Source organism: Dreissena polymorpha, chromosome 13 (assembly GCF_020536995.1).
Source record: "Dreissena polymorpha isolate Duluth1 chromosome 13, UMN_Dpol_1.0, whole genome shotgun sequence".
In the NCBI taxonomy this organism is placed as follows: Eukaryota; Metazoa; Mollusca; class Bivalvia; order Myida; family Dreissenidae; genus Dreissena; species Dreissena polymorpha.
The window spans coordinates 45,650,350-45,673,617 of NC_068367.1; the positions used below are offsets into that span (position 1 = coordinate 45,650,350).

General features: G+C 36.0%; 1 protein-coding gene across 1 annotated transcript in view; it reads right to left on the reverse strand.

Moving 5' to 3' along the window:
• Window positions 1–7,090: 7,090 nt before the first annotated feature.
• The window catches only part of LOC127854987 (BRCA1-associated RING domain protein 1-like), a 42,743-nt gene continuing 26,565 nt past the window's right edge, over window positions 7,091–23,268 (reverse strand). The window contains exons 4-12 of the mRNA XM_052390202.1: window positions 21,266–22,135; window positions 20,103–20,218; window positions 18,960–19,040; window positions 16,640–16,812; window positions 14,421–14,520; window positions 12,715–12,844; window positions 11,387–11,488; window positions 10,599–10,720; window positions 7,091–8,689 (exon numbers count right to left, since the gene is read on the reverse strand). Of these exons, the coding sequence (XP_052246162.1) occupies window positions 8,354–8,689; window positions 10,599–10,720; window positions 11,387–11,488; window positions 12,715–12,844; window positions 14,421–14,520; window positions 16,640–16,812; window positions 18,960–19,040; window positions 20,103–20,218; window positions 21,266–22,135 (2,030 nt within the window). The 3' untranslated portion in view covers window positions 7,091–8,353. The remainder of the gene's footprint in view (window positions 8,690–10,598; window positions 10,721–11,386; window positions 11,489–12,714; window positions 12,845–14,420; window positions 14,521–16,639; window positions 16,813–18,959; window positions 19,041–20,102; window positions 20,219–21,265; window positions 22,136–23,268) is intronic.

The following is a 23,268-nucleotide window of genomic DNA, read 5'->3' on the forward strand; positions in this document are numbered from 1 at the left end:
TGGCAAGTGATCGAAATTTGAGTAATAGCAGTTACAAAATACGTACACAATCGTTGCACATATAAGAAACCTGCAAATATGGTGTCCTTGTATGACTTATGCTATGTGTACACGTACCGATGATAGTGACGCAATATCTTATCTTTCGAAGCTACGAACCCCTCATACTAAAATTCATGTTATTATCTACATGAAAAAGGCGCTTTTCGTTTTATGTAAAAAAATCTCCATTATTACAAGATAGAGATGTAAATGGAATACATGGAATAATAAATGGACGAAATGAAAACTACAGTTTAGGTTACTATTGTATCGGTGAAGCAACTGTGTGAAATTAACCCTCAGTTACCGGAATATTCTAAAGCCAGAACACTCAACAACAAACACACGGTGTTCATTGTGCGTGGTAAATGCGATTTTTTAGGAAGATGAAGCTAAGTAAGGGCTGCACGATGTTTTGGATGCTTGCAATAAACGTTTTTCTGATAAGCTACTATGTGTTATACGTCAAGTTCATTCGCTATTATAGAGACCTCCGCATTCCGCGCGACCCCATAGACTACTCTAAGCGCGAGTTAGTAGACCTGTTGAAGAATCCCGGGGAGTGTGAAGATGAAAAATGCTTCTAAATGCAGTCTACTGGACTATATATGATGTCTAGTTCGAGGGGAACAATGTTATTGTACACGTATTTGAAATTGAGTGCTGGACCGCAGATGTATTGCTATCCATGCGATTTTTTTTTCAATGGAATACTTGACAGATTACTTTGACATTTCTGAACGGAATAATACGACATACCGATTGTGCATGATTCAAGGAGCATTAGTATGAATATTCAAATAGAAACTTATGCTATGTAAACGCATAGACAAACGTTAAATATGTTTCAAAGAAATGTTGTAGAGCTATAGTAACTTCATGAAGTCTTTATTCTGTTTTATTTCAACAACATATACAACCTGATAGTGGACACAGTGTGTTCTTAATGTTCCAGATGAAGTAAAATGGCACATCTTTATGTGATTTTATGGGCATTTTTCACTGCTGAATTGAACTGAAAAGCATTAACAGGTCAAAAGAGTCATATACAATGTGGTTACTGACCAATTATCTGCAACTCATCTTGCTACCAGTTGTTTATAAAAATATATTTTTTATTCGATATTTTACGTGACTCACCCAGTCCAGTAAGCCAAAATGATCCGTATAACAAAATTGTGTCTTTGTGTCATATAGACGAATCTGCACTAAAACTAAATTTAGGTTCAGATTATACATGCGTGATCGGTTGGCAAACGAAAGTACGGTTGATATTCAAATGCATTATTTTTTCTTTCCGGTGTATTGTTTTAGTACGTTGATGCTGCATTAAAAATATAAGTGTATATGAAGTGAAAACACAACAAATAAACAACGGTTGCGATAGACACCTATAAACTGTTATATGCCCATAATATCACTTTAACTTGAACATCCTGTTCTTAATAGCTTACTTAGTTTGTACATAATTCAATGTAAATTTGCCGTCTAAATGATGCATTCGAGGGCTGTGGCGTTGCACTCGAGGCACGTGGCTATACATCAAAGTAATAGTTATCTTGATTAGAAATATAGCTCATTCAATGCAATGGACTCACTAATTAAGTAATATAATATTTTGATGTATTAATTTATGAAAATCAGGTTTGAACTAGTTTATTAGTGAAGTGTCCATATTTCATGTTCGTCTATATTTAGATAGATATTATATTTTTGCACAGTATTAAACTAAACTACACTCACTTTTTTCATATATACACGTGAGAAAACAGAAAATAGTACATGTATGATTTATTGCGCATTTCTAGTTTTCAGACTGACCATTTGTTTAACTGTTTCTCATGACGAGTTATTTCTTACATTATATTATCGAGATACAACGTTGCATAATATTCAAATGGTTTATTGGCTTCAGCATTTGTTCATTTACACCATAAACAATTGGTAAATAAATAAAATAATTAGTCGCTTTAACTGGTGTCTTTTTGTTTCTAAATATATAGTTAAACAGTCAACCTAGCGTCATGGTATGCTTTCCTTCAAGTGTGCCGATACATTTTTTAAACCGCTGTAAGGGAAAGTTTTCAATTGGGACTTAGGTATACAGCGGCTAAAACAAACGTCTTACTTGTTTATATTAGACCGTTCTAGTTTGTTTTAATGTAAAAGTAAAGTGCCATTTTAATATAGCTTTATGTTCATCTAATGCAGATGGGCCGGTGTAAAGCCACATATAGCAGTTAACCATTCGGATTTTCAATGAATCTGAAATATTAAAGCCCCATATGACAACGTTCGGTCAACCGGTGATTAGATAGACTTATTAAGAAGATCAAAAAGGCCCAGGTAACGATGGCCAGATGACCGACCAGAAATTTGTTTGACTTTGATGGAGCTGAACAAGCCGAATTACAATACAAACGATATGCACATAAAGATTCCCACTTACTTTTTTACTGGGATCAAATTATAATCACACAAGTAATGAGTCTGCAAGTTGAAGTTCTATCGATGTTGTGAGTAAAGAATGCCTTGCCATGTGATTTATTTTGCATAATCTTACGGAAGCGCCAGCAATTAACCCATTAATGCCTAGCGTCTAGAAAAAAAGGCCTTGGCAAACAGCGTAGACCCAGATGAGACGCCGCATGATGAGGGTCTGCGCTGTTTGCTTACAGGAATTTCTGTAAGAAATAGTCTACATATAGAAATAAATATACTAGACATCCCTAATTTTGGAAATAAATTGATCCAATTTAGAAGGATGGGAGAGCAAAAATGGGTTAAGCAAACAGAAGATACGCTTTTACATTTTAACATGAATATAATAATATGCGTTATTTTTTATGTTGATCTTACAATATCAATATGTCATATAAATGCATGTTTTATTTAATAGTAGCCTTTGCTTTGTAGTACTATTGGTGTATTTACGCGAAATTAGTTTTCAATTCGTGTCAGGTTTTCACACTGTGTTATAAATGTGTTGCCACGACGAGGTCGACATGTAATTCACTGAGTAAATATAAAAGGTGTTTGCTTCAGGAAAATTGTGTTTTCTAGATTATGTACAATATAATGGGCAAACAAGGAAGATCGTGGACGTAAAAGTTCAAGAGAGAACGAGCCCAAGACGGATATGGGAAGACATATGGCGGCGCCATAGCGAAATGGGGTCATCACTCCTGGATTAACCATAATGTGTCTTAAAGTCCCGATATCTTAAAGAAGAATTATATTGGCATTATATATGGGATCTACATGCAGCCCTTATGAGACCTACACAGAACCTACATGCAGTCAATATGGAATCCTCATTGTTACCGGTTGCAAAACCCAATGGATTGCTAATATGAAAGCAATACTTCTATAGGCAACTCATATCTTACTTGCTGAGGTTCACACACGATAATCGATGCTTTACACGATACGACACGATACTGCACTCTACAATGACCATCTTCAATTAATAATGAAAAAGGACACATCCCATTTGGCGATTTTAATGTGCCAAATGACGCGCATGGTTTCATATGAAATGGTGCATCGAAATGTCCACGTTGTTGATCATTATCGAGTGTCTTTGTCTAGGGCGGCGTTAAATATCAGGAGTGGTCCCTGAACCGCTTCACGAGACACACCATGTGACGCAGGACAATAATAAAAAAAAGCACAATAATGTACAACGAAACTTATCATTATATCGCTTATATATAATAATTTTGCCGAATGTCGACCCGTACAGCATTAGCGACCCACGACACTGACCAACGACGCACAAGTCACTGGCAGGTCGCTGAGGTTGTTGATTTATGAGCATCTTGTAAACAATCATGTACATTGTTAAGGCCAAAACCATGCAACAGTAATACTTATACACTAAACAATAACGTATTAGAGATATTCGTACACATGAAGAAATTATTGTTAGCTTGCATTCCCTGAATTTAGATTTTTTTTAGAACACTTGCCTTATTATAGTGTATTTTGTACTGCTTAACCGATCGCAAGAAAACTTAGTCCAAAATGTCTTCTGCACATCAACAAAATGGCCGAGCTCGACGTTGTGTAGTACCATTCAATGGTTTGTGATGTAAGAGAAGCGTCAATAAATGTTTTCACTTCGGCAGCGTCTGAATTTAGATCTTATTTTATCTTATTCATGTGAGCTAATTCATGCTTCCGACGCCAATCTCGCGTTCGCTCGCAAATGTTCGGATATCGTCGCCAATAATTTACATGGAATATTTCACTTTTTTTTCAAACAAGCATTTTGTATCGCGTTAAATCTATCTTACCAGACCACATCTAGCGATGAAATTCTGGTTTCAAGGAAAACTGATCTTTAATGAGTTATCTTTATTTTTCGAAATAGTGTACACAATATTCGTTGGTTTTGATGGGCTTTTAATCAATGACTATATTACTTAGTTCATGTTCTCACTTGTATTTTTACAATTTTACATTTAACAATAAAATGAGCACATTCGTGACATGTAATGAATAATGATGTAGTAAAATATGCTTAAAAGATAACGAGATAATGTCGTGTTGTCTTCGCCAAATGCACGCTAGTGCAAACGACTTATCTTTGGAAACGCTGTCCCCTCAAAACCATGTATCACTTTTAAGTCTTATGACACAATATAGTAGTTAGTCGTTATGGATGAATAGCACATAACGCGACACAAAATAGCAAGCACTTAAGATATTTTGGGTACAGTGGCGTGGAATCGAATCGTGGATATAAAGATACTGGAATATAAAAGAGAAGGATCAACTTACAGCTAAAAAACAACAACAAACAGTTCACGATTCTGCAATTGTTCATGAAGATGAAGTTAAGTAAAGGCCATGCGTTGCTCTCGATTTTAGTGATAAACATTGTACTGATGTGCTGCTATTTGTTCTACGTCCATGTCGTTCGCTTACGGGACCGTCCAATGCCGGATGATTCTATAGTCACCTCCAATCGGGAGCTAGTTGACCTACGCATCCCGAATGACCCCATTGACTACTCTAAGCGGGAGTTAGTAGACTTGTTGAAGGAACCATGGGAGTGTGGAGATAGAAACTGCTTCTGAATTAATTATTCGACTATCTCGGTCCTGATATAGTAAACAGTTTATGTACACAGTTTTCATAGAATGTTTTAATTTAGATTGTAAAAACCTATACAAAATTGACCAGTTAATTTTGCAACACGTCATTCAAGCATGGGATCACTTAGGTACTGCTTACTTTATTATCTGGTTAAGAAAAGTGCATGGTCTCAAAAATAAATTAAAACAACTTTGGACAAAGAAAGATGGCTCTGATATGTTGTTTTCCAACTGTTCAATGGCTCTGAAACTATAGTCTTTACTTTGCGATTGTGTTAAAAAGAGACAGTTTTTAATGAAACATTATTCTTTTAATAAAAAGACACACTTTTGTATATATTTAGTGGATGTACATCCACGTTGTCGGAATGGATGATTCGGTATACAAATCTCGGAAGTACGCTGCGTATCTTTTTGTTCGATGTAAACAAAACAAGGAATAATTTTCCACTAACTGCCACACATGGACTATATCATGTCATAACGTAATTTACTCTGAAACAAACATTCAACAATGGCTGGTTTGTTATGATATAATATGCATACCGGTATGTTTTAATTCATAAACAGACTAGAACATGAATGTATTACAGTAATAAGGCTATTTAGCGGGCATGTTGCTTTCCTCAGCCTTTTATTTCTCTGACAACATCATGTGCGTTTATTAATCATGCATTTTGTGGTATAGAAAACCCCATGTATATAAGTTTTTACTCTGAACTCGGTGAAAACTTGTTTTTTTTATTAATTAAAGATATATAAAACCAAATTAAATCCATTGGCGTTGTCATATCAAATATTTGATTGTTTAAATTTTTCCTTTCACCTTAATTATGTCATTGACCCACAACCAAAGGACTTGGTTTAATTACCCACTTCTCAGTATGCTTGTGACTAGTGCAAAGTTAATTCAAAATCCTTAATTGCTGAAGACTTAGTTTTGAGCTTTGACCTTGATATATGACATTGAACTTAATGGTGTGGTTCTTGCGCTTGGAATTTTGTCTTTTCATGCTGATCTTTTTGACAAGTAATGCTCCAGAGAAACAGTGTACATGTAAAATATATAGTTCCAATATTTGGCTTATAACCTTTAACATGACTCTGGCACGAGGACCTAATGATCTGTTTTCAGGAGTAAAATTATGTCGCATCATACTGATCTGCTTTTGGTTAATTGAACATTCTTAAATCTGACCTTTTACCTTGAATAAACACCTTGACCTTGAATATATTGCACTGGTTCTAAAGGGTGACACTCCATACATAATTCTGATTGTTTCTGTCAAGTTATTTGAAAATCAATCCATGTTGGACAAAGTTATGCTCTGGACAAAATGTCAAGATTTTTTAAAATAAAATTTGAACTTCGATATTGACCTTGACCTGGTTCTTGCGGATGATACTGCCTTACCAAGCTGGTCACATGATACTGCCTTACCAAGCTGGTCACATGATACTGCCTTACCAAGCTGGTCACTTATTAAAAGCTCTTTGAAAATCCATCCTTGCTGGACAAAATTCTCAGAATAAAGTGTCAAGTATGCATTTCCTAAATATGACCTTTGACCTTGATTGAGGCATTGACTTTGGACTGCTGTGAGCGCACTCTGTCTCATAAAGGTGATCAATCATGGCGAAAAGCATGAAAATCCATCCATGGTGGAAAAAATATGAACCAGAAAAAGAGTCAATTACAAATTTAATCAATTTGACCTTAACCTTGAATTGTGACCTTGACCTTGGACTGTTTTTGTAATGGGCATTTAATAAGGTACACTGACTTTGAAATAATCAAGATTTAGAAAGAATTTTGTCTTCATTAAACTTATCAAAAAGTATAAAAACATTTTAAATCTTAATATTGATCTAGTGATGACGGATGAAGAAACTGATGTAAATGAATCTGAAGGTACGGCAACATCCAGTAAAAAATTAACAAAATGTTAAATAGATATTTATTAGAAGATTAAAATTAGATATACATAACTTGTAATCATCACCAGTTTTTGTGTGCAAAATAAGGATTGTTTAGGTAGTGGAATGGACAGAAATATCCCCCGCCATTATCGTTCTGACCTTTAAATGTGACCTTCAGATGGCATGACGGTCTTATTCCTTCTTCACTTGCAGCTATTTTACCAACCATTAGAGGTTTGGTGCAGATTTCATGAATATCATTCAAAGGGTATTGAATATACTGAAATGTACATGACAATAAAGGCCCAAAGATCCAGCATTGAAGTGGAAAGATTGGCTAATACCTTTTGCACATTGTCTTAATGACCTAAACATTTCGGCTAAATTTGATAAAAATGATAGAAAATATAGAGCAGATATAAAATAGAGGAATTAATAATTTACATTCAAGTGTGACTTTGATCTTGAGCCAGAATAACAGATTTATGCCTTTTGCACATCTCACCTAAATATATTAGGCAAGTTTCATAAACATCTTTTAAAGGGTAAACAAGACCCTGAATTGCAACATTTAAGTTTTTCAGCCTGACTGACTCAGTCCTTCTGCACACAACCTCCCCATCAACAACAAAAAATTTTGGGGGAAAGTTCAACACGCATAACAATGATTGAAGCATAAAAAAATACAGTTCAATTACAGCATTTTATAAAAAGAATAACGGGCACATATCAACCAGCCCTTGTTTGCAGTCCTCAAAATAAACAGTGCTATGGACAATATTAGAATCTAAAAAGGTAGTAAGCCATTCAATTTGTAGCATTCTTTATAAAAAAAAAATAATTTGTAAATGCAAATACTACAATTGGTACTTGCTGATGTATATTTTCTTAAGTAGATACATCATTTAAGTTAAGGCCTGGGGTGGTATTCCAGAAGCATCTTACGTTAATTTTTATTCTTATCCTTAAATTGGGAAATTTTCTTAAGTGTTTCATTTCATATTGCAATAGATTGGCATTAAAATATACATTTAAATAGCATCATTATGCCAATGTTATTTAAGGAATTCCAAACAAACATGTGTTTCCTTATTTAGTAAAGAAATACAAAACATTGTAACTTTGAACTTAAGTGAAATTATTTTTCACTCTCAAAAGAAGAAATCAGCTGATAGGATAAGTAATTATATTTATTATGCTTTTATTATTTAAAGCTTTATTCTTCATTATAAAAAAGTTGTTAATGAAATAAGGGACCCGATTCTTTCAGCATGACACTATCCAATCATTCATAACTGTGCACATGGAAGAGGCATGAATTGAAAGTTACAAGCGCTGTCCATGATCCAAGCAGATGTAACTGAACACATATTCTTATTTCTCAAAACAACTCTGTCAGAAATTTTCTCATGCACAATAAACACGCAGATATTGGCAAATTCACAACTTGGGTCCGCATGGTAGGGAACTGTAAGGTTGTTGTCAAGATAACCAGGTTTTGGTTCGCGGGTCAGTATTGTTCCCTCGGCAACGGTGATAATCTGGGTCAGGTCGTCTTTCGAGGGTTGAGCGAACTCAAAACTGCCATGGAAGTAGAACTTGCAGCCATGAAATAGGCCCGGTAACTGGAATAAGATGTAAAATACTTTGTCCCATCTAATGGTTTTAATAGAGGGAAGTATGAAATGTTCTCATCTGGGTGTTCATATTTTGATCAGATTTCAACAATTTTCTTTAACAACATGCAATTGTTAAAGTATGTAAGTTCATAAATAACAAGGGCTGTTTATAAAACATCCATGCCCCCCATATGGGCTCTCCGTTGTAGTGACAGCCATTTTGTGAATATGTTTTTTGTCACTGCGACCTTGACCTTTGACCTAGTGACCTGATAATCAATAGGGGTCATCTGCCAGTCATGATCAATGTACCTATGAAGTTTCATGATCCTAGCCATAAGCATTCTTTTGTTATCATACGGTAACCATTTTACTATTTCGGGTCACAGTGACCTTGACCTTTGACCTAGTGACCTGAAAATCAATAGGGGTCATCTGCGAGTCATGATCAATCTACCTATCAAGTTTCATGATCCTAGGCATAAGCGTTCTTGAGTTCTCATCCGGAAACCATTTTACTATTTCGGGTCACCATGACCTTGACCTTTGACCTAGTGACCTGAAAATCAATAGGGGTCATCTGCGAGTCATTATCAATGTACCTATGACGTTTCATGATCCTAGGCATAAGCGTTCTTGAGTTATCATCCGGAAACCAATTTACTATTTCGGGTCACCGTGACCTTGACCCATTGACCTAGTGACCTGAAAATCAACAAGGGCTGTTTGTAAAACATGCATGCCCCCCATATGGGCTGTCCGTTGTAGTGGCAGCCATTGTGTGAATACGTTTTTTGTCACTGTGACCTTGACCTTTGACCTAGTGACCTGAAAATCAATAGGGGTCATATGCGAGTCAGTGTCATGATCCTAGGCAACAGCGTTCTTGAGTTATCATCCCAAAATCATTTTACTATTTCGGGTCACCGTGACCTTGACCTTTGACCTAGTGACCTCAAAATGAATAGGGGTCATCTGCGAGTCATGATCAATCTACCCATGAAGTTTCATGATCCTAGGCGCATGCATTCTTGAGTTATCATCAGGAAACCATTTTACTATTTCGGGTCACCGTGACCTTGACCTTTGACCTAGTGACCTCAAAATCAATAGGGGTCATCTGCGAGTCATGATCAATCTAACCATGAAGTTGTATGATCCTAGGCGTTTGCGTTTTTGAGTTATCATCCAGAAACCATTTTACTATTTCGGGTCGCCATGACCTTGACCTTTGACCTAGTGACCTCAAAATCAATAGGGGTCATCTGCAAGTCATGATCAATGTACCTATGAAGTTTCATGATCCTAGCCCCAAGCGTTCTTGAGTTATCATCCGGAAACCACCTGGTGGACGGACCGACCGACAGACCGACCGACATGTGCAAAGCAATATACCCCCTCTTCTTTGAAGGGGGGCATAATAAGGTTATCTGCCTGCCATTATCAATCTACTTACGAAGTTTCATGATCCTAGGCATAAGCGTTCTTGAGTTATCATCCCGAAACCATTTTACTATTTCGGGTCACTGTGACCTTGACCTTTGACCTAGTGATCTGAAAATCAATAGGGGGCATCTGCGAGTCATGATCAATCTACCTATGAAGTTTCATGTTCCTAGGCCCAAGCGTTCTTGAGTTATCATCCGGAAACCACCTGGTGGACGGACCGACAGACTGACCGACATGTGCAAAGCAATATATCCCCTCTTCTGCGAAGGGTGGCATAATTATGTCCAATTGAAAAGATGTTCTGCCTTTATTGAGCTGAAAAATATTTATCTCTTTAAAATATTGCAACCTTTTTCATCAAATACTATGATTTGGTCGAAACAAACAAACTTTACATTCAGTTCTGCAAAAGCATTAAATTTTCTTTGCAAGTAAATATTATATGATCCCAGATGTTGGTACTCACAAGTTTTTGTCTGTTCTTTCGTCCCTTCATTGGTGCCTGAGAGTTGGGGAATAGACTGGTGCCCGGCACTTCAAAAGCTTCCTCACAAACCAGTCTGCCCATAGCCAGACTGGTCTCTAGCCCTGTGTGTGAGAATGGAATTAGGAAACATTGAGTTGGGGAATAGACTGGTAGCGGGCACTTCAAATGCTTCCTCACAAACCAGTCTGCCCATAGCCAGACTGGTCTCTAGCCCTGTGTGTGAGAATGGAATTAGGAAACATTGTCTTGGGGAATAGACTGGTGCCGGGTGCTTCAAATGCTTCCTCACAAACCAGTCTGCCCATAGCTAGACTGGTCTCGAGCCCTGTTTGTTACCATAGTAATAGGAAACACTGAATGATAAGCATATGAAAATATTGTTTTTTATTCCCCCATTTTGGGAATGTTTTGGGGTTCTAAGTTGCGAACAATAGTGTCGCTTTGAATAAACTTAAAATATTTGCCAACAATACTACATATTAAAGAAATAGTTTTTATATCATTACAATTGCTATGGTTTAACTAATATAGCTCGATAAGAAGATGAGATGTGTAGATTCCTTCGATCGGGATTTTTAGTCGGTCATTATGGAAAATAGTATACATTTTGAGATTGGGGGAAAATTTCATAACGAATTTTCATTCCTCCAGTCTAAGTCAAGACTTTATGCTATGGATGGGTGATGAGCCCAGAAACTGTACCAATTTGGTACCCTTAAGGGAAGATATTTACATTACACCTAGAACAATTTGTTGTTGGTACATACACTCCATGTTTAAAATCCATTTGCCAGTCAATGTGCCCAGCACAGTCTTAATGGTGCGGGGACACATTCCGTCCTTGTTCACCTTCGTGATTATATGGGTCACTGAAAATAGAGAGTAGAACGGTTGTTTCACTAATTGTTTAATTTAACAGGTATGATTCCTGAAGGTGCAAAGCACGCTTGAGAAAATATTGTCAAAAGATTGGAGGAAAAAATGGGAACATAGGGAGCAGAAATCCACAAGGTTCAAGAAAAAAAGCCAACTATTCTGCAGAATCTTGCAAAATGTAAGTGTATCATCCAACATGCCCAAGTATGCCTAAGATATAACAAAAAGGCAGTACAAAGAATAGCTATATTTATCTCGCCCCAAACTCTTTGTCCATCAAGTGTGACCTTGAGGTTGCTTGACTGCCAAAAGCTTTATGAACATAACTATGTTTTATGAAAAGCATGTAAATAAAATAAGCAGCAGAATGGACATGAAATAAATTGGTTGAATATTCAACTTTAAAGTGTTACCATGATCTTGAGTTGGAATGAGCTCCATTCAAATTAAAGTTATATTTATAGAAAGCATAATAAACCATTTATATTTGCATTAAATCAGTTGTTCTCTTTTAAATGATATTGATATAAACCTGCTGGTCAGAACAATAGGCACATATAAATCAAGCCATTGAGTTTTTACCGCTTTTCTATTTTAAGATAACAGTGACCTTGACATAAATGGTCCTAGATGGAATACATGCAAGCTACCAACACACAATTTCAGCACAATATTTGAATCCTAATTCAAGAGCTATTACTTTTTTTTAATTATTAGTAAAATGACCTTGACAATTATCCAAAGTGCTCAAAATGAACCCAGGAGCTTGCTCAGCACATAGTTCAAAATCCAAATTGAAGCTTTGAGCATATGCCATTGTTGTAAAGTGACAGTGAACTTGACCTTCACCCAACTAGCCCAAATTACAATCCCAAGCTAGGTTTCAGTGCAAGCTTGCCATATCTGAAGTTTCATCAAAATTGGTAATTGCAAAGTAAAGTTATCGATCATAAACCAGATGTATGACGCTAACTGCCGGCATTGTGGAAAATCTGGTTAAAAACATTTTAGCCAAGTTAGATGAAATTCCTCCAAATAGTACAGGAAATTTGGAGTGGACATGACAAGACAAGTACAGAAATGTTTAGAACAGAAATACTCTCAAAAGTAGTCTTATCCCCCCCCCTGTATACTTTCAGGAGTACCTTATTCCATTTCACATATAGAAAGGTTCCAACCTTATGTCCGGCGCCCAGCTAGCATAAAGAAAACATCCTACCTTCAGGTGTAACTTCATCAGATAGTTTGACATGCAGCATGGTACCAGCTTTCTGTAGCTGGACTTTCTCTTCTCTGGTTAGACCGGTTCCCAACAAACATGGCGCCTGATACTCCAGGGTGTCTACAAACTGTAAACATTAAAACAGTAAGAATACTGTGAAGTAAGGGTAAACTGGGTTGACTTTACAACAAGGGGAAATTTCGGCTGATTATAAACAAGAACACGAGATGTGTTTGTCAGAAACACAATGACCCCTATTGCGCCGCTTTGAAGCCATATATTTGAGCTTTGACCTTGAACGATGACCTTGACCTTTCACCACTAAAAACTGTGCAGCTCCATGAGATACACATGCATGCCAAATATCAAGTTGCTATCTTAAATACAAAAGTTATTGCAAAACTTTAACCTAGGTTAAAGCTTTGGGACACACAAAATGAATGAATGACAGACAGACAGGCCAAAAACAATATGCCCCCAATCATTCGATCAGGGGGCATAAAAAGTTTACGTATGAACTGGGGGGATGAATCAACAAATACAGATATAATTGGAAGGATGATCAAGCAGTATGCAATTAAAAAAGTTACTTTGATAGTGTAACATATTTTTCCGACCCTTTATAAACTGTCAACGATGTTGGTAGAATAAATAACGGTTTTGAATTTCATTTTTTCAAGTTGAATATTTCCAACAATAAACAATGATTATGCTTAGTTGTAATAATTAAAATGCAGCTTATGTTATATAATGGTGACACATATTTTTTATCATACTCTGATCAGATGATTTGAATGTAAGTGGTTATTTGTTGAAAAAAAAAGAGACCATACAATGAAAAAATTATTGTTATGCATTTATTAAAGAAATTTTTAATACGATGCAAGTATTTAATATGATTTGACTGTACACATTCTTAACAAACTGAATTTCACAATTTTTACAAGTTCACAACTCATTTTTATCTCTCACGATTTTGGAAAGTTTGTGATTCGATTTTTTCACGAGGGAGCCAGGGCTGCTTCAGAAAGGCAGAAAATAAGCCCTGATTTGTCAGTCCCCCCATCCCCTACCAAGACACACATTTTCTCAAAAAATTAACTGTAGAGCTTTTATGATATTTCATGGGAAAATAAAAGCTTCCAATGAAATTATTACTTCTACGCGCTCACACTTGGGCTAGTTACTGTATAATCAACAGAGTCAAATCATATTGTTTTCATATAAGCACCTGTTGCAGAATAAAGGCCTTAACTGATCTGAAATAGGGTTGCCAAATAAGGTTAGTGTTTTGAATATCCTATTCCTCTAAAGCAACATTAAAATTGCCAATTCTAACAGGTGAGTGCAATTTTACATACCAGGTAAACAACTAATGTGCACAATCAAATATGAATTTAGCACATGCTTTTTGTTTTACATGCAATTGATTAAAAAAACACATCAAGTTTTATAATGTCATCATGATTCCAGTGGAAATATGATCTTTAAAGAAATGTTTGTTAGTTAGAAATAACTATTTAGCATCAACAACACACTGAACTCTTTCAATTAGAATGTTTTTAATTTGCATCATTGCTATATTAATAACAACCAGTGACTTCAAAAGAAAACAAAGTAATAGTTTTTTTTAATAGTAATTTCCTGAACAGGTTTGCATACCTGGTTTTATACAAAGTAATTTCCTGAACAGGTTTTCATACCTGGCTATCTACAGGTACTTCAGCCAAGACTGGAGTCTGCAGGGCGTCACGCATATCATCCGATGTTGCAAGGTCATGGGCAGTCAGCCCATGCATGTTCCTGTATTCAACAACATAGAAATGAGCCTTAGTTTAACCCAATTTATTTTAGCTCGATTGCATCAAAAGCCTCGGGCTTATTGAAACACTCTCGAGTCCGTTTCTTGGGCCTAGAACATGTACTTGGTGTCTTTGGGGGAGATCTTAAGAACGCTCCCACAGTGGGGATCGAACCCATAACCTCCCAATCGCTAGGCGGACACCATATCCATTACACCATGGCGACCTAGAAAAAAAAGAAATGAGCCTTGCTCTGGGACAACCAGGCTTAACCATTTACCGCTTAGATACATATTTAACCCTTTAACTCTTAGATACATATTTAACCCTTTAACTCTTAGATACATATTTAACCCTTTAACTCTTAGATACGTATTTAACCCTTTAACTCTTAGATACGTATTTAACCCTTTAACTCTTAGATACGTATTTAACCCTTTAACTCTTAGATACGTATTTAACCCTTTAACTCTTAGATATGTATTTATCCCTTTAACTCTTAGATACATATTTAACCCTTTAACTCTTAGATACGTATTTAACCCTTTAACTCTTAGATACGTATTTAACCCTTTAACTCTTAGATATGTATTTATCCCTTTAACTCTTAGATACATATTTAACCCTTAAACTCTGAGATACATATTTAACCCTTTAACTCTGAGATACATATTTAACCCTTTGATACGTATTTAACCCTTTAACTCTTAGATATGTATTTAACCCTTTAACTCTTAGATACATATTAAACCCTTTAACTCTTAGGTACGTATTTAAACCTTTAACGCTAAGATATGTATTTAACCCTTTAACTCTTAGATACGTATTTAACCCTTTAACTCTAAGATATGTATTTAACCCTTTAACTCTTAGATACGTATTTAACCCTTTAACTCTTAGATATGTATTTAACCTTTTAAGTCTTAGATACGTATTTAACCATTTAACTCTTAGATACGTATTTAACCCTTTAACTCTAAGATATGTATTTTACCCTTTAAATCTTAGATACATATTTAACCCTTTAACTCTTAAATATGTATTTAACCCTTTAACTCTAAGATATGTATTTAACCATTTAACTCTTAGATACGTATTTAACCCTTTAACTCTTAGATCTGTATTTAACCCTTTAACTCTTAGATATGTATTAAACCCTTTAACTCTTAGATACGTATTTAACCCTTCAACTCTAAGATATGTATTTAACCCTTTAACTCTTAGATATGTATTTAACCCTTTAACTCTTAGATACATATTTAACCCTTTAACTCTTAGATACATATTTAACCCTTTAACTCTTAGATACGTATTTAACCCTTTACCACTTAAATACGTATTTAACCCTTACCACTTTAATATGTATTTAACCCTATACCACTTAGATACGTATTTAACCCTTTACAATTTAGATACTTTTTTACGCATTTGTAGTCCCTTAGAAAGTTAAATAATATTAAAGATCTTTCTTACTGTATTAAAGTTTTAAACGCTTCATTTAAAACCTTTAGATACTGATGAGCAGCAAACAGCTTAAAACCTGAACAGACTGCCAGTTACTCGTTGGCTGTTCTGGTTTTATACTATTTGCACATAGCCATTTTCACTTTACATCTGAGTGGGGAGGGATTAATTCAAGTTGGTAAAGTGTTTACTGTTGTCAGAGAGAAGACACTTTCCGCTTTTATGAATTTAAAGGAAGTCTCATATAAAAGACAATCTAGTCACTGCAGAAAGTCTCATGACAGATTTGTCTCGGTGAGCTGCACATGCTTATCTGAAATTATACTTTAAACGCATGCATAAAACCTTGTTTTTAAAGAGACCAGTTAAAATTAATGTACATGTCAAATTAGTCCACATTTCATAAAATAATTAACAACTGGAGCTTTTATTTGGCAGCATCTGCATGAATTTAATCAATGTTTCATAAAGACCATTTAGGCGTTTAATCCCTAAGCTATTTTGACTGAACTGTCATATAACTAGGCTACAATTCTATAACAGGTTTATAAAAATATTTATTACAAATGTATACTTCTTTTATATACTGTTTTCATCAACTGCTTACCTGTACTTAAAACTTTAATGAAACCCCTGTGAATTAAACTAGCTATTACCGGAGTGTCAAAGATGCCCCTCTTGACACCAGCAGTTTCACGCAGTCCACTCGATTGTTGACAATGGAGTCGTGTAACGGCGTATCGTTTTCGTGACCTGGAATGTTGATCAGCGCACAGTGATCTAGAAGGAGGCTTGCTAGGTCCAGGTAGCCGTGGTTACAGGCCTCGTGCTGAAAACATGGCAAATATATAAAAATATGGGCTGTCAGTTGTAGTGGCAGCCATTGTGCGAATACGTTTTTTTGAACTGTGACCTTGACCTTTGACCTGAAAATCAACAGGGGTCATCTGCGAGTCATGATCAATGTACCTATGAAGTTTCATGATCCTAGGCGTAAGCTTTCTTGAGTTATCATCCGGAAACCATTTAACTGTGTCAAGTCACCGTGACCTTGTGACCTGAATGTCAATAGGGGTCATCTGCGAGTCATGATCAATGTACCTATGAAGTTTCATGATCCTAGGCATAAGCGTTCTTGAGTTATCATCCGGAAACCATTTTTCTAAGTTGAGTCACCGTAACCTTGACATTTGACCTGCAAATCAATAGGGGTCATCTGCGAGTCATGATCAATGTACCTATGTAGTTTCATGATCCTAGGCATAAGTGTTCTTGAGTTATCATCCAGAAACCATTTTACTATTTCGGGTCACCGTGACCTTTACATTTGACCTAGTGACCAGAAAATCAATAGGGGTCATTTGCGAGTCATGATCAATGTACCTATGAAGTTTCATGATCCTAGGCATAAGTGTTCTTGAGTTATCATCCTGAAACCATTTTACTATTTAGGGTCACCGTGACCTTTACCTTTGACCTAGTGATCTGAAAATCAATAGGGGTCATCTGCGAGTCATGATCAATGTACCTATGAAGTTTCATGATACTAGGCATAAGCGTTCTTGAGTAATCATCTGGAAACCATTTTACTATTTCCGGTCACCGTGACCTTGACCTTTGACCTAGTGACCTCAAAATCAAAAGGGGTCATCTGCGAGTAACGATCAATGTACCTATGAAGTTTCATGATCCTAGGTCTAAGCGTTCTTGAGTTATCATCCGGAAACCATCTGGTGGACGGACAGACATACGGACGGACCGACATGTGCAAAACAATATAACCCCTCTTCTTCGAAGGGGGGCATAAATATATTTTTTGAATAAATCATATTTTATAGTTTTGAAGTACATTTTCTAAAAGGAGGTTTGGCAAACTTTGCTAGATCCATATTGATATGGTTTATGGCCTGGTGTTGAAAGCAATGCAGAAATATTCATGGATCTACATGGAAATACATTTTCTTGATGGAGGGTTGCAAGATCCTGATGGCCATGGTTACAGGCCTGGTGTTGAAAACGAGGCTTAAATATAAATGAATCACTATGGAAATGATCATGAAAGCGCTTGCTTCATCCATGCAGACCTATTTTAACGCCTCATGCTGAAAACTAGGCAGAAAATAATATTCATTTGTTCAAAATACATGACCAAGAAGAAGACTTGCATGATCCAGGTACAAATGTAGCTGTGGTTACAGGCATCATGCTGAAGACATTGCAGATATATTTTTTTGATCACCTTGGGAATCCATGACCTTGACGGAGGCATGCAAGAGCAGAAATATTGATAAATCACAATAGAAATGATCCTCAAGGAGGATTGCTCAATCCATGTTACCATATTTACAGGAATCCTGCTGAAATAGGGGCCAATATATTCATATTTTCAATATACATAATATATGGGGACTTGATTCATCAATGCAAACATAGTTACAGGCTGAAAACAAGGCAGAAACTTGCAAAGACATACAGACTGACTGACGTATTAACTACAATATTCAACCTCTTGTCTGAGTTAGAATAACACAGAGTTCAACACATTATAAATGCAATTGTCTTTCATAAGAGCCGATACCAATTTAGCATGGATTGATTCCCCATCAAATTACTTTTGGTGAACAGGTCCCTTAACTTGAATTATTTATCACAGAGACGAAAGAATACTCCCCCCCCCCCCCACACACACACACATTCCACATGTTGAAATGTGTATTGTAACATTATAGAATATTTTAAATTTTTAATTTAACAATAAAAATCCCACATGCCCAACTCTATATCAGAAGGAACAATAGTGCAAATTTAAATTTAGTTCAATGAATAGTTTAGCAGAACACCTGCAAACAAGTTTGTATCTTCAGGCAGAATAACAGATGACCAAGTTGATTTGAGTATACGTCCCTCCCTTTTTAACTTGAGGTTGGTGGTAAGACGAGTTAGATATGAACGAGACTATTCTAAGTTGCCACTCACCAGTGGAGTCCAGCCAGCATTGTCCTGAACATTGGGACTGGCACCCAGCTCCAGAAGCTCTCTTGCCTTGGCTACATCATTCTGTTGAAGAGAACAAACATGTATTATAACAATTGTATAGATAGGTATGTCATGAGAACAAGATGGCCATTGGCCCTTATGCCCACACTTGATACCTGAAGGAACTAATCTATTCTGAGATGGTGGAGTTCAAAGAATTAAAGTACTTTATGAAAACATTAATATTTAATTTTTAGGCAAATTAGTATGCCTTTCTGTTGATAATTGAACATATTTCAAACAAAGAACATATAGGAACATATATAAACTTTAGATTAACAAGAGGGCCTGGAAGGCCCAAAGTCGCTCAAGTTTTGGGAAAGAATGACAGACAGGCCAATAACAATATACGCCCGATCATTCGATACGGGGCATAAAAAGCAGAAATGCAGCCCTTTATGAATGTACATGTATAGTGATCATTCATGGTAACAAGTTCAATCACAAATTTATAAGTGCTTACATAATTTTTCACAAAAAAGGGTACTGGTTTTACGTAAGGAGGAATCTTTTAAAGCTTTATGCCTCAATCATTATAAGGCTCAAACAGGTTTTTAACTTAAAATCTCAATAACTAATCTGTTTAAGGTTAATAATACACCCATCCACACACAATATCAATGTCAATTTTATTGTCAATAATGAAAATTGACAATAAAATTGAAAGTGAATGGATGATATTGAAAACACTGTCAATCTATTGATGAAAATCAGAGATCTCAAATATTTATTGACGCATTATCAATTTTCTTTCTTGTTTGAATGATGAAGTACAAATTAACAAAAAATTGATAGATATATTGTACACTTGAGGGCAAAAAATGTTCTGTCAATATTATTGAGTCAATAAAATGGGCCGCTTTATGTTGTTCAAGTTTCTTGCATGAATAGATCCAGTACAAGATTATTCAAACACTCCTAAAAGAAATATTACCTGTCATGCCAAAATGGGTCTTATACAATATGCGTCCAGCGAGGCTCCAAACCAAACTCTGGAGCTATGCTTGCTGCGTTTTGCATAAGACCTGTTTTTACATGACGCCAAAAGCATGTTTGAAACTTTAAATCATAACAAATGATTACCTTTATAACTGCAACATGAAGAGGGTACTCTCCCTTGGCATTACGTTTGTTGATGAGAGGAGACGTTGATAAGGCGGACACTCTGCTGACTGGGGTGGAAGCTGCACTATTCACTCCTGTAAAATCACCCTTAGCCTGAGAAAACTGGGCTTATTGCATGTGAATAAATTGTCATCCCTAATCAGGGATGATACTTTACGCCTAGACTGGATTTTCGTTTCAAAGAGATTTCCTTAAAATGGCTTTTAAATGGAAAATTTCATAAAAGCAAAAAAATGTGCTCCCTGATTAGCTTGTATGGACCACACATGTTAACCCTTTAAGCGCTGGAACCGAATTTCAAAGGCCTTTGCAAACAATTTGGATCCAGATGAGACGCCACAGAATGTGGTGTCTCATCAGGATCCAAACTGTTAATCAGATATTGTAGCCTTCAATGAAGAGACCTTTTAAAATTGTAAATGTGTTTTCTTTGCAGTATTAAACAAGAAAATCAGTGGCATTTATGCTCCCCCAATGATGCGCTATGTCAATATATGGGTAAATATTATGAACACAACACTTCATTCAAGGGGAAATAACTCTGTAATAACTCAGTGGAGGGAAACAATGAAACAATATGACAATGTCCTAATGCATACACTGTAAGGTTATATAAAAACGTTTTACATGAGTTCCTTTGATCGGACATGGAATACTTAAATTTATAACATTATGTTAGACATATCACTATTTAAAGGCCTAAACATTTATTGGAGCGAAACAACCTGAAAATAACCAATGTCAATCTGATTGAGATTCTACATAAGATGTGTACAATTTGATCAATAGAGCCTGATATGCATATGGAAAGGAATTATTATTCAAAGAGCAATAAAGCTGTAAAAAATCAAAAGAGCATAAGAACCTGACAACATACTTATGTCCACCTATAAAAGGAAAGTTTACAGGAACTTACATCAAATTTGGATCATAAGTCTTAAGATCTGCAACAGAAATAACAAATCCTTGAGGAATTTACATTTATAATAAGTCCCTGAAATATTTGACAAGAATGTTTTGACAACGATTTACACGTCCATCCTATATCTACCTAACCCCAGCCTTGACTCAAAAAGAAGTAAACAATGTCTACAGTGATATTGTGATGAACCAAAACCAACCTTTAAAACCATCCAACAGTTTTGGTGTAGAAACTCCACGTCTGCCACTATTTCCCACAGGTGTACTATCAATGCTGCCGGTGGAGGCAGTCACAGTGGCATCTGGACTATTCAAGCATGGTTTATATACAGAACTCCTCCTCTTGTTTACAGTTGGAGTTTCAAGGGTTTCATTGCAAACTGTATTTTTTCCACCATCCTCCTCATAATGTTGACCTGAATATGACCTCAATCTTCTGCTATTGACCACTGACTTCAACTTTGAAGGAATTGTCATGTCCGAATCTATACCTGCATTTGTTTCATCTTTTTCAGCCTCAGTGTAATGTGCAACCATATCGATTTTACTATCAAGGCTATGCCTTAGTCTTGTGTTTCTCTTGGATTTGGTCACCCCTGACTTTCCTTTGATCTTTGATGCTCTCGAACCTTTTGCTTTCATGTGTGCATTTCCATCAGTTTCATCTATAACATCATCCACATTGCCATCTGTATAATGAGCGTTTTCAACATCATCACATTCAAAGAACTGCGTCATAGTAGACTGATCTGCTGGTAACGTCCGCCTTCGTTTATACTGCCCAGTCTGTTTTGAATTGTTTAAAGAAGTAGCTTTATTTTTTACAGTGTTATGTAGCCCTTTCGTCTGTACAAGATTGTCAACAGAAGACAATTCAACGGCCTCTTTCTTTGTTATTTCATTACTTTCAGTGGTTTTCTTTCTTCTAACTGGTCGTTTGGAGTCAAGATCTGATTTGCTATTTTTAGAATCCATGGGCGCATGATCAAATGCTGTCACGTGACTGTCATGTGATCTACTGCCAGGGATGGGCTGGTTAGGTGTGCATTGAATGTTATTGTCTTCAACGTCTGAAATCATAGATGCTTTTATTTTAATGTTAATGCTTTATTATTATAATTTCTTACGTTTAGTTAACTTCCCCTTCCAACTCCGTAAGTCGAACTTTAGTAAATATAACATTGAAAACAACTTTATTCTCAATGTTAAAGTATTTCCAAGTACTTTTTTTTCTCAAAATGACACAATTTTCCCAATCCAAAGGTCATGACCCCATTCCCATAATGATGGAAAAGAACATTTTCAAGTACCAATATTGTAGCGTACTGCCCCGTTTTGTACTACCCCGTATTGACTTAATTAGTTAGTCGTAACAAGTTTCAAGCAAAATAACGCCGCCATAAGTTTACAGATTTATTCTGTATAACGTACGTCGATTGTTGGATTACAACAGCGGATATATAAGACTCTGGAATATCTGGTTCGTGGAGCTAAGCAGTTATTTCTACGTATACAGAAAACGTTAATCGACTTAAAAAAATGAGATGAAGAATCTGTATCTCGGATGAGTCACCACAGGATGTAAACAAACAAGTCAAAAAATGAGACAATTCATGAAGTTGAACCGATTGAAATTTCAAGCGAAACAATTACAAGAAAGAAAGTAGAAAACCTTATCTGCAAACTGGATCGGCGATTCAAGTTTAACTGTTCTCTTGATCATCCACCGAATAGCACCTCTTTAGTTCTTATGATACAAAAATACGACCGTTCTTCGTGAAGGCTCGAACCGGAATGATTCCAAAAGAACACTGATCTTCCTTGGTCGATTCAGCACCCGGTCGACCCGACCTATGATCGAACGACCAACTAAGGCAAATAGACCCGGGTCGACAAGTTCTAAGAATCCAAGATGGCCGCCGTAGCGAATGTAAACAAAGCTCTGATGAGGACTTACCAAGAGCGATTTTTAGTAAAATGAGATATATGACATAGAGGAAACTAACTATTAAAACTCTGTGGTGAGTTGTAATGGATATACATATTACAAAAAAATGGAAACTGCTTCGCTCCTTACAAGTGTTTAGCAACAATAAAATAATTAAACGTTTATGGAAGCTAAAATTACAGTGAGGGGGGTTTTACTTATAAAATGCATTCTGTATAGACATAATAAATATGCAGTCATGTATTTGTATAAAAT